General features: G+C 37.9%; 1 protein-coding gene across 1 annotated transcript in view; it reads left to right on the top strand.

Moving 5' to 3' along the window:
* Positions 1-537: 537 nt before the first annotated feature.
* Positions 538-15,383, top strand: part of LOC306872582 (dolichyl-diphosphooligosaccharide--protein glycosyltransferase subunit TUSC3-like) — a gene marked incomplete at its 3' end in the record, with an annotated part of 78,787 nt that continues 63,941 nt past the window's right edge. Inside the window, exon 1 of the mRNA XM_079421195.1 lies at positions 538-660. Coding sequence (XP_079277321.1) covers positions 556-660 — 105 coding nt within the window. The 5' untranslated portion in view covers positions 538-555. The remainder of the gene's footprint in view (positions 661-15,383) is intronic.

Genomic DNA, 15,383 nt, shown 5'->3' with positions numbered 1-15,383 from the left:
TGACTTATACCACTTTTTAGGGATCAAAAGATCTGTAGGTTTTACTGTATAAGAGTTATGTCACCCCAGTATTTTACTCAACCCTTTATTTATTTAACCTTTATTTATTTAACCCTTAGACACATCAAATAAGCATTTCAAATGCTGCAGTTTCTCCTTTTTGCCATGTCATGCATTCTCCATGTTCAATCATACTGTAATAGAAAGCACTTTTTGGGTTTGCCCCCCATTGGCAGGAACTGGAGATACAGCTATAGGCAATATATAAACGTGTTCATCTTCCTCACTTACTACAGTAAGGCTGTGACAAAACTATATTTCTAAAACATGTTTACAGGAAGAAAAAATATATATATATAATTCTGAATGACTTTTAGAAGGACATTTAGAAGGATTTTTACATGGCGTTCCCTTTGTTATTTCATGCATTTTGAAATCCCTATCGATAAATACTACAAGTCCCACAATGCGATCGTGTGGCCTCTGATTGGAGGCGATTGTAGCCAATCAAAACGCTCAGCAGTCCTGGCTGATGCGATAAGAGCATCTTCCATCATGGCGGTGGTATTAAAGGGATTCCCATTCAACCTGCCGTTCGCATCCATATTGTTGATTCTGCTGCTATGTCTCCAGTCTGGAGGAGGACAGAAGAAAAAAGAGGTACTGATGCATTAATGAAGCTGCCTTTCACAGCACCCAGTGATGTTGATTTCAGGCAAAAATCGTATAATGTTCGCGTCCAACTCGAGCATCTGTATTAGACTACCAGCCGGCGCAGTTAAATGATGTTGACATGAATGACCCAAAGACGACTATTTTTAAAGCTGCGCTATAAGAACAAGACGCTGTTCTAATATAAACATGTTATTTGCATCAGTGTTCTCGCAGAATGCCCCTTGTGTTTTATCCTCGCGGGTGTCCGGTGTTCTGAAATATTCGGTGTCTGAGATTTTCGGAGCATACATGAATATTCATGAGTTTCCTGTTTCGCGTTAAAGCGTCACCGAAAATCTCAGACACCGAATATTTCAGAACACCGTTCCCTTGTGATTGTGAACGCAGTTGAGTGCGCGTGTCCGTGACGCTGTACGCGTGCCCCTATAATGATAAACTGTTCAGTGAAAGTAAATAATAATAACTGAACAGTAAACAAAAGTAGCTGTTATAAAGTTTGATATTTGAAAAGGTTGCACTGTTTATTTCTGGATTCATCTAAATAAATTTAAATTCATCTAAATAAATTGCGTTATTACCTCGTTTATTAATTAAATTATTATTATTTTAATTAAGTCATTTGTTTGCTCGACTGTACACTAAGGGTCTTTTATAACATTTCATCGTTAATTTAGATACTTAATTTACTACATTTTAAGTTACACAACTTTCTATATTTTTATATTTAGATATTTTTATTTTATATTTCTGAGCATGTTTTTGAAAAATCTGGTTGATACTTGAATCATGGGTGTTAATAATAATTGCAAATAATATAGATGAATTAAATTCCTTTTACTTTTTTATTAAGTTATTTTAATCATTCTGAATTGCCTTCATAACTTACTGCATGTATCTGAATGTCAGGTGTACTGCTAGACAGAGTCTAGACAGTCTCTAGATAGTTTCTTCCTTTCTTACTTGATGGTCTCTCTCTCTTTCTCTCTTGAGAAAATATGATGTGCATTTGACCTTTTCCTCTCCCCTGCAGCAGTGGAGCAGGGCAATGATCATATTGAGCACAAATCAGGCAAAGTGGTGAAGCAGCAACTTTCTGCTTCCCCCTCCTGCATTTTTAAACTGATTTCTTCATATTTCCTCTTCCTCTTTTGTATTTTCCTCCCTCTTTCTCTTGCCCCGGTGCTCTGCGGGTGCTGAGAAGGGCAGTATTTTGACTCTCTGTCGTTAGGGCTTAATATATCTGTTAAGGTTTACTCTGCACTCTACATGCGAGGGAGGAATATTGGAGAGGGGGTGTAGGATATTTTTTTTTCCCAAGCCCAGCTACTCGTTCATCATCACAGCCAAATTTTGTGTGTCTCGTATCTTGGCTTGACTAATGTGAAAATGTGGGAAAGGAAGGTGTAAGCAGTTTTGAGCTGCTTGAGTTGCAGAGTCTTTGTTTGCCTTTGTTTCCCCTTTGAGTTGGCCTGAGGTGGACTCTTCTTTATAGGGTTTAAAGAAGACTTGCCGATTTATTTTTTCTCATTTTGTCTTTTTCTTGCTTGCACTCAGGGTCAGGTATGAGGTTTCTCTTAAGGTACTGTTTTCTGATTTTATTCCTGGCCTTTTGAGGACTTGGGTGCAAAATTCCTTTCTAGCTTTATTTTCAGGTTTGGTATATATTATATCAACATAATGACATTTGCCATGGCCAAATAACCTGCCATGGCGAGTTGGCATAAGTGTGAATATACTGCGTTCATTTGATTTCATGAATTTATGTAGGTATTAATTGCTCATTTCTCAGGTTTATATTTTTCACCCTCTTTTCTAGCATGTGACCCCCCATCCTAAAATTTAAAAGACAGATATACAGTATATTTCTATGTATAAAGGCCCAATTAATACTTTGAAAAATTTAGATTGTAAATATTATTTGCTAAATATTTTGTTTTGATTGTTACATTGTGGTGTGTTTTTTTTTTTTTTTTAACCTAAAATGTTTGATAGCATACTGTTAGATGATATATATTTTTTTTTACATAAGTAGCTACTACTGTTCAACGCAGGGCCGTAACCACCATAGACATTGAGGGGGACAAGTCCCCCCCAATAATTAGAAATGGCCAATCCATCCCCCCAATATTTGAAATTCTTGCACTGATCTGCTGCACTCCATTATGCAGTGCTCTATTTTTAAGATGACAAAAAGTTTTAAAAGTACAATTTTCAGCCTGGTCTGCCTCAGCAGTCTAACAGTGCTCATCAATGTCAAAATGACTGAGATAGCCAATCAAAGTAGGCAGGGTTTACTGTTCACAGAAGCAGAGTGTGAATTCCAGCGTGAAGCATCAGTTTAATGCTGAAAGAAAGCCAGGTAAGATGCAAGCTGCAAATCATTTAATATTAGTCAACTGTTTTACGATAGAAATGTTAAATAACAGAGAGCTATATTCAGTGATGCGGTGACTTTTTTCCTCGTATGGCCATTTATCACTACTTTTTGTTTTAGTTATTTGTTATTGATTAAATGTTTTTTTTGTTTTTTTATCAAATGCATTAATTTATTTAGATATGCACTGCTTTTCTCTAAACGTTTCCATGTGTCCCCATCCACTCCCTTGTGGACCCTGGCAGTATAAAAACCCTTGGTCTTGATATCATCTTCAATTAACCAGTATTCCAGTGTAATATTCTGTTCATCCTAATGTAGTGTTTTAAATTTGAGTTGTGCAAGTTTTCTTTTGGATAAGTTTTTTTACACAAAAAATCAATAGAACTCAAAACAGGCTTCTCGATTGAACACATGACTGTGTCCAACACTTGTTTGGTTTTCTTACTTTAGCAGCTGCTCTTAAATCAAAGTCCCGTAGGCTATGTTGAATCACTCCCAAAGAATGAGTCAAATCATTATTTCAGTTATTTTTGTCTGGATGTCATGCTCTGTTCGGTTTGAATGCATAAGAGGTGGTTTTGCTTATGGATGATCTATTTTAGTTTTTTCCAACTTCTGAAGCTATGGGCATAGATTTGTGTATGGACAATCTAGGTTCATGTTACTACCAGTGTTACCAAGAGAGCTTTAATTAGTAACAATATTTCTAGCCATCACAGTTGTGAATAAATGTAATATAGGGAGTATTGGATGTTTCTGTCTTATGTTTTCAGGTTAGGCTATAACTTAGGTTGAATAAATATATTCCATTTATTGTAAATATATACTACCATTCAAAAATTTAGGGTCAAGGCTGCATTTGTTTCATGATAAATACAGTAAAACTATAAATTTGTGAAACATATTACGATTTAGAATATCTGTTTTCGGTTTTAATATGTATTCATTCCTGCGATGGCAAAGTTGAATTCTCCATTTCAGTCTTCACTGTCAAATTATTATTCATAAATCTAAATATTTTTGTAGTACCTGTAATGTTTTGTCCTCAGAATTATTTGATGTATAGAAAGTTTAAAAATATATACTTGAAATGTCCTTGCTAAATAAAAGTATTAATTTGTTTTAAGAAAAGACTAAACACATTTTTTAACAGTAATGTATGTTTTATTTATACACTGGCTAGTGTGTATATATGTATGTATATATATATATATATACATATATATATATATATATATATATATATATATATATATATATATATATATATATATATATATATATATATATATATATATATATATATATATATATATATATATAATAGAAAATTTGTTTGCTGCAAGAAAATCGGGCAATGTTATCAGGGCCGTCGCTGGCCAAATGGGTGCCCTAAGCAGGAGTGTATTGTTGTGTCCCCTCCCTCAAATATTAGGGAAGTAAAAAAAACTAAACAAAAAACACCTACTATAGGGGTCAAAATAGAACTTTAATAAAATATAAAAGTAAATAAATAAATTGTAATTAAATTGTATTATTTACAAATTACAACTGTAGCTCTAGACAGTTACCTATGGCAGTAATACAGCTGTCTGATTGATTTTATGGTTTTGAGCATTCAGAAATCACGCAAAAGAAAATTAAGCATTACAACGAAAACCATGGTTCATTTTTGTAAGGGTTGTGATGTCCACTTTTTTTTTTGTTGTTGAAGAAATTATAGAGGCTGTGTCATCTATAGCAAAAAGGTGGCCAAAAATGTAAGATTAAGTGGATATTTTAATTAAATGTTTGGTCAGTAGCCTATTAAACAAGGATATGATCGTCCTTTAAGTGTAACAGCAGAAATTACCAGGCCTTTGGCTTCCTTTGGAGGCATTTGTAATAGCATGCAATGTAGAAAAAAAAATAGACACCATCACAAAATTTGTAATGGTTCTACTGGTTATAATGGGACTTGTATTGGTTTTAATGGAAACTGTAATATTATTATTATTATTTGAAGTAACAAAAACAAAGCCAGATCGCTGATGTCCATCAATTATGATCATTTGCATTCAGCTGCAAATATGACGTGCGAGTGGTCGCGGATGTGGGAATGGCGCATCAAGTTTTTAATTTTTTTTTTATTTTGAGCAACTGGGATGGTATGTCTCTGGTACAGTAGAACATTTCTTGTAAAATCTGCTGCAGGGAAAGTGTCCGGGCCCATGATAGCTCCATCCTGACTGTAGCAGCTGGAGCTGAATAGCAGTGCGATCCCTTCAGCTCTCAAACTGCGGCTCGACTCATTACTGCTCCGACTGGCACTGGGGCAAAAAGCTTGAAAGAGTTTATGTTCTGAAACAACTGAAATGTTTGAAGTCTTGAAGCCTCCCTCATGTTGGGGTGAACAGTGCGAAGAGGGCCACCCTGCTGAGTGTTTGATGAAGGCAGTTTAATTCTAAAAGCTCAGAGGCATAATGATGCATACGTGTAGTCATCCATAGATAGGAAAAGCACGTCATGCTGCTCTGCCTCTCTCATTCTTTCCCCTATTCTCTGTTTCTCTCTCTTCTCGTTCTCGCTAACGTTTTATTGCCTCACCCCATCGTGATGGACTGCTCTCGCGCAGCATTGATCTCTCGGATTAGGAACACGATTTCAGTGTGCCAACCTGCATATATACATTTCCATAATGAGTCTCAAGACTCAGCAAGATTCTAATTCTAAATACATCACGGCTCACTGCAAATTAATCTCTTCAAGATGATGATGTCTCCAGAGCATCAGGAGGTAGTTTTACATTTTTATTTTTTTATTTTTAATTTGTGACCACTGTTATTGGTAGGGACACTAGAGGCAAAGGAGAGGAAATGATTGGCAGAATTGGAATGGAAGAAAAGATTGAGTCAGACTCACATTGCCAGCATGAGCACTAGGGTCATATGATTTCCACAAGAAATAAAAAAATAAATAAACGGATCATGGAACCAGCCATAAAAATGTAATTTACAGTATAATCTGGATTGTATTATCCAATTTTGGATAAATGAATCAAGTGTTTATTTGACTGCCACAGTTTTTACAATCAGAAAAAAAAAAAAAAATAGCCCACTGAATAACTGAAAAAATAAAACTTTTCAGTGTCCTGTTAATGTAAAAACTGTAGTAAATTATTAAATTGTTAAAGTTTTATGAATCCAATTTCATATACATGTTTTTTTTTTTTATTAAAATGTAATTGTAATGTAATTTTTTGTCAATTTATTTTTGGAATGGAATTTAGGAGAAAAATAAAACCGATTTCATAAGGCCCTACTCTAACATCATTTTCTGCTGAAAAGTCATTGCATTAAATTTTTCAAAACCTGGGTAACAGGAACCCTGCTTTTATTTCATTTTTTTCTAATAGTATACTTTATTCTTCATTAGGTTTAGCATTTATAGAAATGAATAGAAAATGCGTATAATTATGATGAAGTTGTATCCGTAACCTAATAACAGCTGATTATTCTACTTGGTTTGGGTCACCTTGTGGGGGTCGCTATTTTGAGGTCACATGACCACCAAAAACCGCATTGGTTTATCTGTAATTGTGTTATTGGACACTTTTATTCACAGAATATATCCATCATGGCTGACTGCTAATAATGCATTTCTACAATCGCATCTGTATGCAAAAAATATTGTTTTACATGATGGGACATCCACACCATTAGGTGTCAGTGTAAATCCAACATGACTGCCATTGTTTGTTAGTGTAACTGAAAAAAGTGCAGAAATTCCAATTAGTTTGAAAAATAGCAGATGGGTAATTGTCCAGGCTTTTTGTAAAAACAATCACTATTTTTGCAAATATGTTTTTTCTGCAGACAAAATATGTATTTTGTGTAGACTTTCTATAATAGCTCTACTTAACAGAAATAGAAGACTGGGTAAAAGCACAAAAGAGCATGATCCCGTTGCACATGTGCACAGCTGTCGCTCTCAAGCCTGACTAGAGCGACAGCGAGCCGTGTTTAAGGCCCAGTGTAGTGGATTTGCGAAATGATTTGTATTGTGCATGAGAAGCATTACCAAAATGATTCTCCATGCCATCCAGACAGATGCAGTGCCCCAGCCGTTGGGAGGCTGTGATATATCAACATTAGACCCAGAGCCATTCCACATGCATCGCTTATAAAAAATCATTCTGAATATTGAGCGACTCGTAGTTAACCTAGCCCTGAAAACCACACACTCTCTTCTCCAACAGGGCATGCTTGTGTGGTCCGTTCTTTCACTTTGCGTTTTAAAATGCAAAATAAGGCTTTAAAGATAAATAAACAAAAAAGAGCCATGAATATTTAGCAGGCCCCGGGCACCCTCCGGTCTCCACTCATGTCAGATCTAGGGCTACAGGTGTAATTCCATTTCCCTTGTACATTTGATTTAATATTCAAGAGATTTGTAGGCCATTTGTAACAAGTGCATTGATATTCTCACTTTCTCACCATGGGAAATAGAAAAAAAAGTGTTAGCAGACAAGCGGTGTGTTTTCAGTGTACTGCAATGTTTAAATTATAGAAGTATGCAGTATATTGGAAACACTGTTATAATATTTTGTCAAATTTAAAAGTGGGCAGCTGTTGCCTGAACTTTACCATAAAAATGCAATGTTTCAGACATTATGGGATGTCGTTTAGGCCACTAGGGCTGCACAATATTAAAATCAATATTACAATATGGCTTAGGATGATAGTCAAATCGTGCAGGCTGCAATTTAAGTAAATAAATATTCTTTCAGAGTGAAATGTATCATTTACACACATTTTGTTCAAGAGACTGAGAATGGTTTGGTTTATTTACGGTGAATCAAGCCGTTCTGAGACACTGTGACCTGCATGTATGTGAGTGAACATACAGTACCTTCATTCTGAATCCAGGAAGCACTTATATTTATTTGCTAGCAACCCATCAAAATAAAAAGCATGATGGTATACTGTTTAAAGTAAATTAAGACGCAAATATTGATCATATGTGACCCTGGACCACAAAACCAGTGTTAAGTCGCTGGGGTATATTTGTAGCAATAGCCAAAAATACATTGCATGGGTCAAAATTATAAATGTTTCTTTTATGCCAAAAATCATTAGGATATTAAGTAAAGATCATGTCCCATGAAGATATTTTGTAAATTTCTTACCGTAAATATATTAAAACTTCCTCTTTGATTAGTAATATGCATTGCTAAGAACTTAATTTGAACAACTTTAAAGGCGATTTTCTCAATATTTAGATTTTTTTTAAATATTGTCTGATCCTAACAAACCATACATCAATGGAAAATTGACACTTACGACTGATTTTGTGGTCCAGGGTCACATATTGTAATTTTACTGTTACTTAATATTAATTTTATTACTGTTTTTGGTGAATAAATAGAATATAATATAATATAATAAAAATAAATTATGCATAATTACATGCAAGCAACCCTAAGCCTAATCCTAACAATATAAGTACATAAACCCCCGGTTTCATAGACAAGGCTTAAGCCTAGTCCCAGGCTAAAATGTCAGTATGAGCTGTTTCAACTGAAAGAAACTTGTACTGACTGATCTTAAAATATATCAGTGCCTTTGTATTGTCTCAAGATGCACACCAGTAGTGTTTTTTCTAAGGCATGTTTATAACATTTACTTCAATGTCCTAATTGAACTATGGCCTAATCCTGGCTTAGTCTAAACCCTGTCTGTGAAACCGGGCAATAGTTAATTAATATTACTCAGTACTTAAATGTATAATTACACCATAACAAGGAAACCTTAAAATAAAGTGTAACCCTGTTTTTTTGTGTGCAATGGAATTATGACAATATATTTATTGTGTAATATATTCAGTAATAATCACTATAAAATCATAATTATTATTATTATTATTTTATACTCATTATAAATTGGCCAACAACAATGTGAATATGGCCAATGACAATTATTTTATTTATTATTATTATTATACTAATTAGAAAAAAAACATTATTATCAATTTCTAAACATCCTAGAATGATTAATTATTTCTGTAACGTAAACGTAATTTAGCTCAAAATGAATCATTTATGATTTTATAGGGAATTTGAACAGAATCAGGCTTGCAAGATGGCGCCGCTGTGTTCGGACGCCGTCCAGGTCGCTTCGCTCAGAATTTGCTTTAATTTACTTTTTTACTTTCTCTTTTTACACATTTCACGTCGGCACTGATCACCTATAACATAGAAACACTTTTGGACATTGGAAACCTCTACACTAACCTGTTTCAGGACACTTTATCCACGAATCCATCGTGGCCTCTGGAGATTCTTCGGAACGCGGAGATAAACAATAACCCCCCGAGGTGACGGATCAAGAAACAGAGCGGGAAACGCGCTGGGATTCGAGACAGACTCAGGAAAAGGGCTCACAGTCCTCCTCTTCCGAGCATTCTGCTCGCAAATGTCCAATCCTTGGAGAATAAGATGGACAATCTTAGAGCCAGGATTAGTTTCCAACGGGGCACAAGGGACTGTAACATCCTTTGTTTGTCCGAAACATGGCTTTCGTCCTCGGTCCCAGACACTGTTGTAATGCCAAGTGATAACTTCTCTGTTTTACGGATGGACAGAACAGCAGAAGCCGGTAAATCCAGGGGCGGAGGAGTGTGTTTCATGATTAACAAGAGATGGTGTGATCCCAGGAATATCTCCATTCTGTCGCGTTCCTGCTCGCCTCATCTGGAACATCTTTCCATTATTTGCTGTCCATTTGCTGCCCCGGGAGTTTTCATTGATCATTGTTACTGCTGTGTACATTCCACCACAGGCAGACACCGGCTTGGCTTTGTCTAAGCTTCACGATGTGCTTACATTGTGTGCTACATTAACAAACATCCTGACGCTGCCTTTATCATCGCGATAGACTTCAACAAAGCCAACCTCAGGCAGGTCATGCCGAACTTTCATCAACATGTATCCTGTCCAACTAGAGGACCAAATACACTGGATCATTGCTACACTCAGTTTAAGAATGCCTACAAAGCCCGCTCACTACCGGCTTTTGGCAAATCGGACCATGCCGCCATTTTCCTTACACCGGAATATAAACAAAGGCTCGTTCAGGATCCCCCGGTGCAGAGAGTAGTGACGCGCTGGTCCTCCCACTCAGAGGCTATGCTACAGTCGGCTCTTGATGACGTCGACTGGGACATGTTCCGGGCGAGTTCTTCTGATGTCAGCGAGTTCACGGATGTAGCATTAAGCTTTGTAAACACGCTAACGAGCAAGCTACAGAAACAATAACTATAAGGACATTCTCCAATCAGAAACCGTGGGTGGACAGAACAATCCGTGCTGCGGTTAACACACGCACTGCTGCTTACAATGAGGCTCTTCTGACCGGGAATATGAGCGAGTACAAAGCATTGTGCTATGCTCTCCGACGCGCAGTAAGAGCCGCCAAACACCGATACAGAGAGAGAATTGAGTCTCATTTCCAGCTCAATGACTCTCGACGGATCTGGCAGGGACTGAGGACCATCTGTGCCTTCGGAAACAAATCCTCCGCTGAGGTGAGAGCAGATCCGTTGCTGGCCGACAAGTTAAACATCTTCTACGGCCGCTTTGGTTGCAACGGCGGCAGGAAGCAGCAGGCAGAGCAGCGATGATCCTGTAATCACCGTGTCGGAGGATGAGGCTCGGAGGGCACTAAAGAAAGTGAACGTCAGGAAAGCAGCCGGACCTGATGGGAACCAGCCGTGTTCTGAGGTCCTGCGCTGATCAGCTCGCTGGTTTGTTCACTTCCATCTTTAATGAGTCCCTTGCTACCTCCGTGGTTCCCACCTCATTTAAAAAATCCGTCATTATCCCTGTGCCAAAGAATAATAAACCCTCTTGTCTGAATGACTATCGCCCAGTTGCCCTCACATCTATAGTCATGAAGGTTTTTGAAAGACTTTTAAAGAGCCACATTTGCTCCTCCATCCCTGATACTTTGGACCCTATTCAGTTTGCCTATCGCCCAAACAGATCTACGGACGATGCCATCTCTCACGTCCTCCATTCTTCCCTCACACACATGGACAGCAACAATGGAATTATGTAAGGCTGCTATTCATTGACTATAGCTCAGCATTCAACACTATAGTCTCCATCAAGCTAGCATCTAGCATCACCATGGTGGTGGTGATGGCGCAGTGGATAAGACACATGCCTTTGGTGTGAGAGACCCGGGTTCGAATCCACTGTGAGACACCAATGTGTCCCTGAGCAAGACACTTAACCCCTAGTTGCTCCAGAGGCGTGCGACCTCTGACATATATAGAAATTGTAAGTCGCTTTGGATAAAAGCGTCGGCTAAATGAATAAATGTAAATGTATCTAAACTCACAGACCTCGGCCTAAACTCCTCACTCTGTGACTGGATTCAAGACTTCCTCACCGGCAGACCTCAAGTGGTGAAAGTTGGCCTACCTCCATCACCCTGAACGGAGGAGCCCCACAGGGCTGTGTCCTGAGTCCCCTGCTCTACTCTCTCTCACAGCTCCACATCTATTATCAAATTCGCTGATGATACTGTGGTTCTGGGCCTCCTTTCCAACAATGATGAGACCGCATACTTGGATGAGGTAGAGAGACTCACATCATGGTGCCAGGACAACTGTCTCTCTCTGAATGTGAGCAAAACTAAAGAGCTGATCATGGACTTTAGGAAGAGACAGCAGTGGCCCTACACTCCTCTTATGATCAGTGGGATCCCTGTGGAGAGGGTGAGTAGCTTCAAGTACCTCGGTGTAAACATCTCAGAGAACCTGACTTGGACTACACACATCCAAACACAGGTTAAGAAAGCCAGGCAAAGACTGTACCACCTGCGACAGCTGAGGAAATTCAGGGTCTCACCAGCAATCCTGAAAATGTTCTATTCAGGGACCATAGAAAGTGTATTGACTGTGGTATGGAAACAGCTCCAATCAGGACTGCAAAGCACTACAGAGAGTTGTGCGCTTAGCTGAGCGCATCTCAGGGTCTGCTCTCCCCTCTCTGCAGGACATCTACCTCAAATGCTGCAAAAATAGAGCTGCCAAAATCATCAAGGACTCAAATCACCCTGGTAACCGTCTATTCACTTTGCTTCCATCTGGTAAGCGCTTCCGTAGCCTGATGGCAAAAACTGAGAGACTTAGGAGGAGCTTCTTCCCCCAGGCCATCAGGTTCCTAAACTCATAACATCACTTGACTCCATGTAAATATCACTATATCAATAAGCTATTCATAATTTTTCTCTACCTCATATTGCTGCTATTTAAATACCATGTACAACTTTTTTGCACATTCTTTTGCACATTCCTCTTATATTACTATTTAAGTCAACAACATACTGACCTGCACATTTATATTTATATTTAATTTAATTTACCTTTTTATTTTATTCTTTTATTTTTTTCTACTTTTATTTTTCTTAATATTGTATACTATATAATTGCACTGTCCTTGGAGCGGACCTGACTTACATTTCACTGCTGGTTATACTCTGTATAATTGTGTATGTGACGAATAAAAAATCTTGAATCTTGAATCCCTGTTTTACAACTGATCACTGAGGCGGCAGCGATGCACCGAAGGAGCCGTAACATCAACTCTACATGAACACAAGCATTCACACATTCGCACGTTGTAGAAGGAGAGAAAGTAATGAAAGGATGAGTTTAGAGAATGAAAATGTGATATCCCAAGTTTACAGCAATATGTGCAATTAGACCTGAACAACCATCAATCACTTATTTAACCCTCGCTTTGAGTTTCTCAATGAGGTTAAAATTTATATTAAATGCACCAATTCAGTTAGAATCTGGAGGTTACTTGCTTGCGTTGCTAAGGGATTCCCTTTTGTCGTTGTCTTTGCAGAAAGGAGGTCTCCCGAGGTTGCTGATTGGCTGAGAGTTCAGTAGTCGTTGAAGTGATGTCTTGGGAAGCCAATGGTTAGGCGTTGACCGAGGATGCGGAGTTGTGGCTGGTAGAAGTTTTGAGGCGGTCGCAGACTCGAGTTGAACTCGGAGCCGAGGTGTGGCGGCAAAACTTAAACTGAGTACACGAAACTCGCAATGGAAAAGAAATTAAAGTAAAAGAATAAAGGGATGTAAAGAGACTAGCTGGGTTTTCTTCTCATTATGGTAGCAGCTGGCACGTAGGCCAGAGCACGCTCAAAGGGCAGCGTCAAAAACGCGGTGGCAAAAGTTGAAGCAAAAAAAGAAGAAGAGGAAGAAGATTTGAGAAAGAGAAACAGTTTGATGGTGTCCTGAGTTTTTAAACTCGGCTTCTGGACACATCCCATCTGGTGTCTTGACCAATTAGATAGGCTATTATCTTAGCTAGGGGTTCTTTCCATCATAAATCAGCATGTTATCAGTCACATGGTCCGAATTTTGCACACTCTTGCAAAGTATACTTTTGGGGGTTTGGAAGGAATTTCAGTCTGGTTCTTTGTCTTGGGTAGGGGAAGAGCTGCCCAAGAGAGTCTGTAGCTCGTGATTTCTATCACAGATTTACATGTGACGGCCATCTCAGTCCAGATTACTTGCCCCAAATTTAATCAGTCTCCTTCCTGAATTGGAATTATCAATAAGTGTTCTTTTGTCTTAATGTTGCAAGCTGTTTTGTGAAAGAGGCTTGCTGGTTAGGCTTTCTTCAGACTAGTTGGCGCTAGGATCTGGACAGATTTATGACGTCCTGTTGGGCCTCTCTGGAATTTCGGCTCCTCAGGTTTCAATGTTCTGATCGCATCTTAAATTTGTCTGATTCGGTCTCTGATATCCCTCATTTCCGAGTAAAAGCTATTTACGTCATCTGGTTACGCCATATTTTCTTACGTCATCTATTTACGCAATTTTTTCTTGTCCAATATCGTGCAGCCATACTGTGTACGATATTTATTATTTATACTGTGTACATTATATTTAATTATCATTAAAGTCCTAAGAAATATTTATTTATTTAAAGGAGTAGTTCTCCCAAAATTACAAATTCTATCATCATTCACTCAGCCTCATGTTCAAAACCTGCGTTACTTTATTTTGTGGAACACAAAAGGTGATTTAATTAATCATTTAAATTTGGGCTTGTTCGTCACACAGTCTAAAGTTTCTATTAATTGTAATGCATGGAAAAGAGCAATCAATACATTATTCAAAATTGTTTGTTGTTTCATGGAAGAAAGAGTTTAAGAGTAAAGAGTAAATTTAATGGTGTGAGTAAATTACATCATTTTTAGTATTGAGTGAACTAGTCATTTAACTAAATTATTATTTTATAAAAAACTTAAAACAAAATATAACATTTAAAAATCCAATACATTTGACCATGTATGATAAGGTAACTAGAAGTTTCCAAATTAACTGGCTTTTTTGCATTGCATTCTACCAAAATAGTTTCTGATCAAAAAATGTGACAAGTTAATTTTATTTATGAATTTGAATGCGATTCACTATTAGCAGCCTTGCTGAATAAATGATAATAGCCTGTGTGGCAGAGCTGTCCGTTTGATGGATGCTTTGTGTTCCTGAGACGTCGCCCTGCCCACTTTCTGACATTTTGGTCAGAAATTGGGCATAATCAGAGGGCAGTTATTTTTGAAGCTGGGGGAAGCATAGAGTACGTGAGATTGACCACTAGTAGAGAGTCAGACGTGCTCTATTTAACATCAGTCCTGAATCATCTTTGAATAGAATAATTTTTGTCAGCCTGTTTTTACAAAACTGCAAGCTTTTTCTGTGTTCTGTGGAATACAAAAGCACACATTTTGAAAAATCGCCAAACAAAAAAATATTTAAAAGAACTCCAAAACACTCGTGCTGTAACCATTTTGATGGTATCACTTTTTACTATCCTTTTTTGCCAGGTTTACTTTATTTTCTCTAGGCTTTTTGTTAGACCGTAAACTACACACCAGTTTATTTCCCACAGGTACTTTCATTTTCTGACTTTCCCCATGTGTTTTTTCATCATAAGCTCTCGGGGTTATGCCAGAGCTCTGTTAACCTGTGTGTCACGCTGTGTGCTCTGACTCAATGTCTCTTGTTCAAACTCCCAGTGTTCACTAAGCCCAAAAGAGCCCGACAGCTCTAGACCACTGACTTGGTGCTAAACACAAAGACATCAGTAGAAAAATCGCTACCTGCAAACGTCACGTTGTCTTTCTTTGATATGGTGTAAGGTAACAACTTCCGATCTATTTTCCCTTCCTCTTTCATTCCTCCCAGTCCTGTGTACCCTCCATATGCCCACCCCGTAGCTTGTGACATCTTCGATTGTCCTTTATCAGTGCTGTCATAGCAGTCGTCA

This window comes from Barbus barbus, assembly GCF_936440315.1.
Source record: "Barbus barbus genome assembly, chromosome: 7".
In the NCBI taxonomy this organism is placed as follows: Eukaryota; Metazoa; Chordata; class Actinopteri; order Cypriniformes; family Cyprinidae; genus Barbus; species Barbus barbus.
The sequence above is the reverse complement of the archived record's forward strand: the minus strand, read 5'-3'. Positions and strand labels throughout refer to the sequence as shown.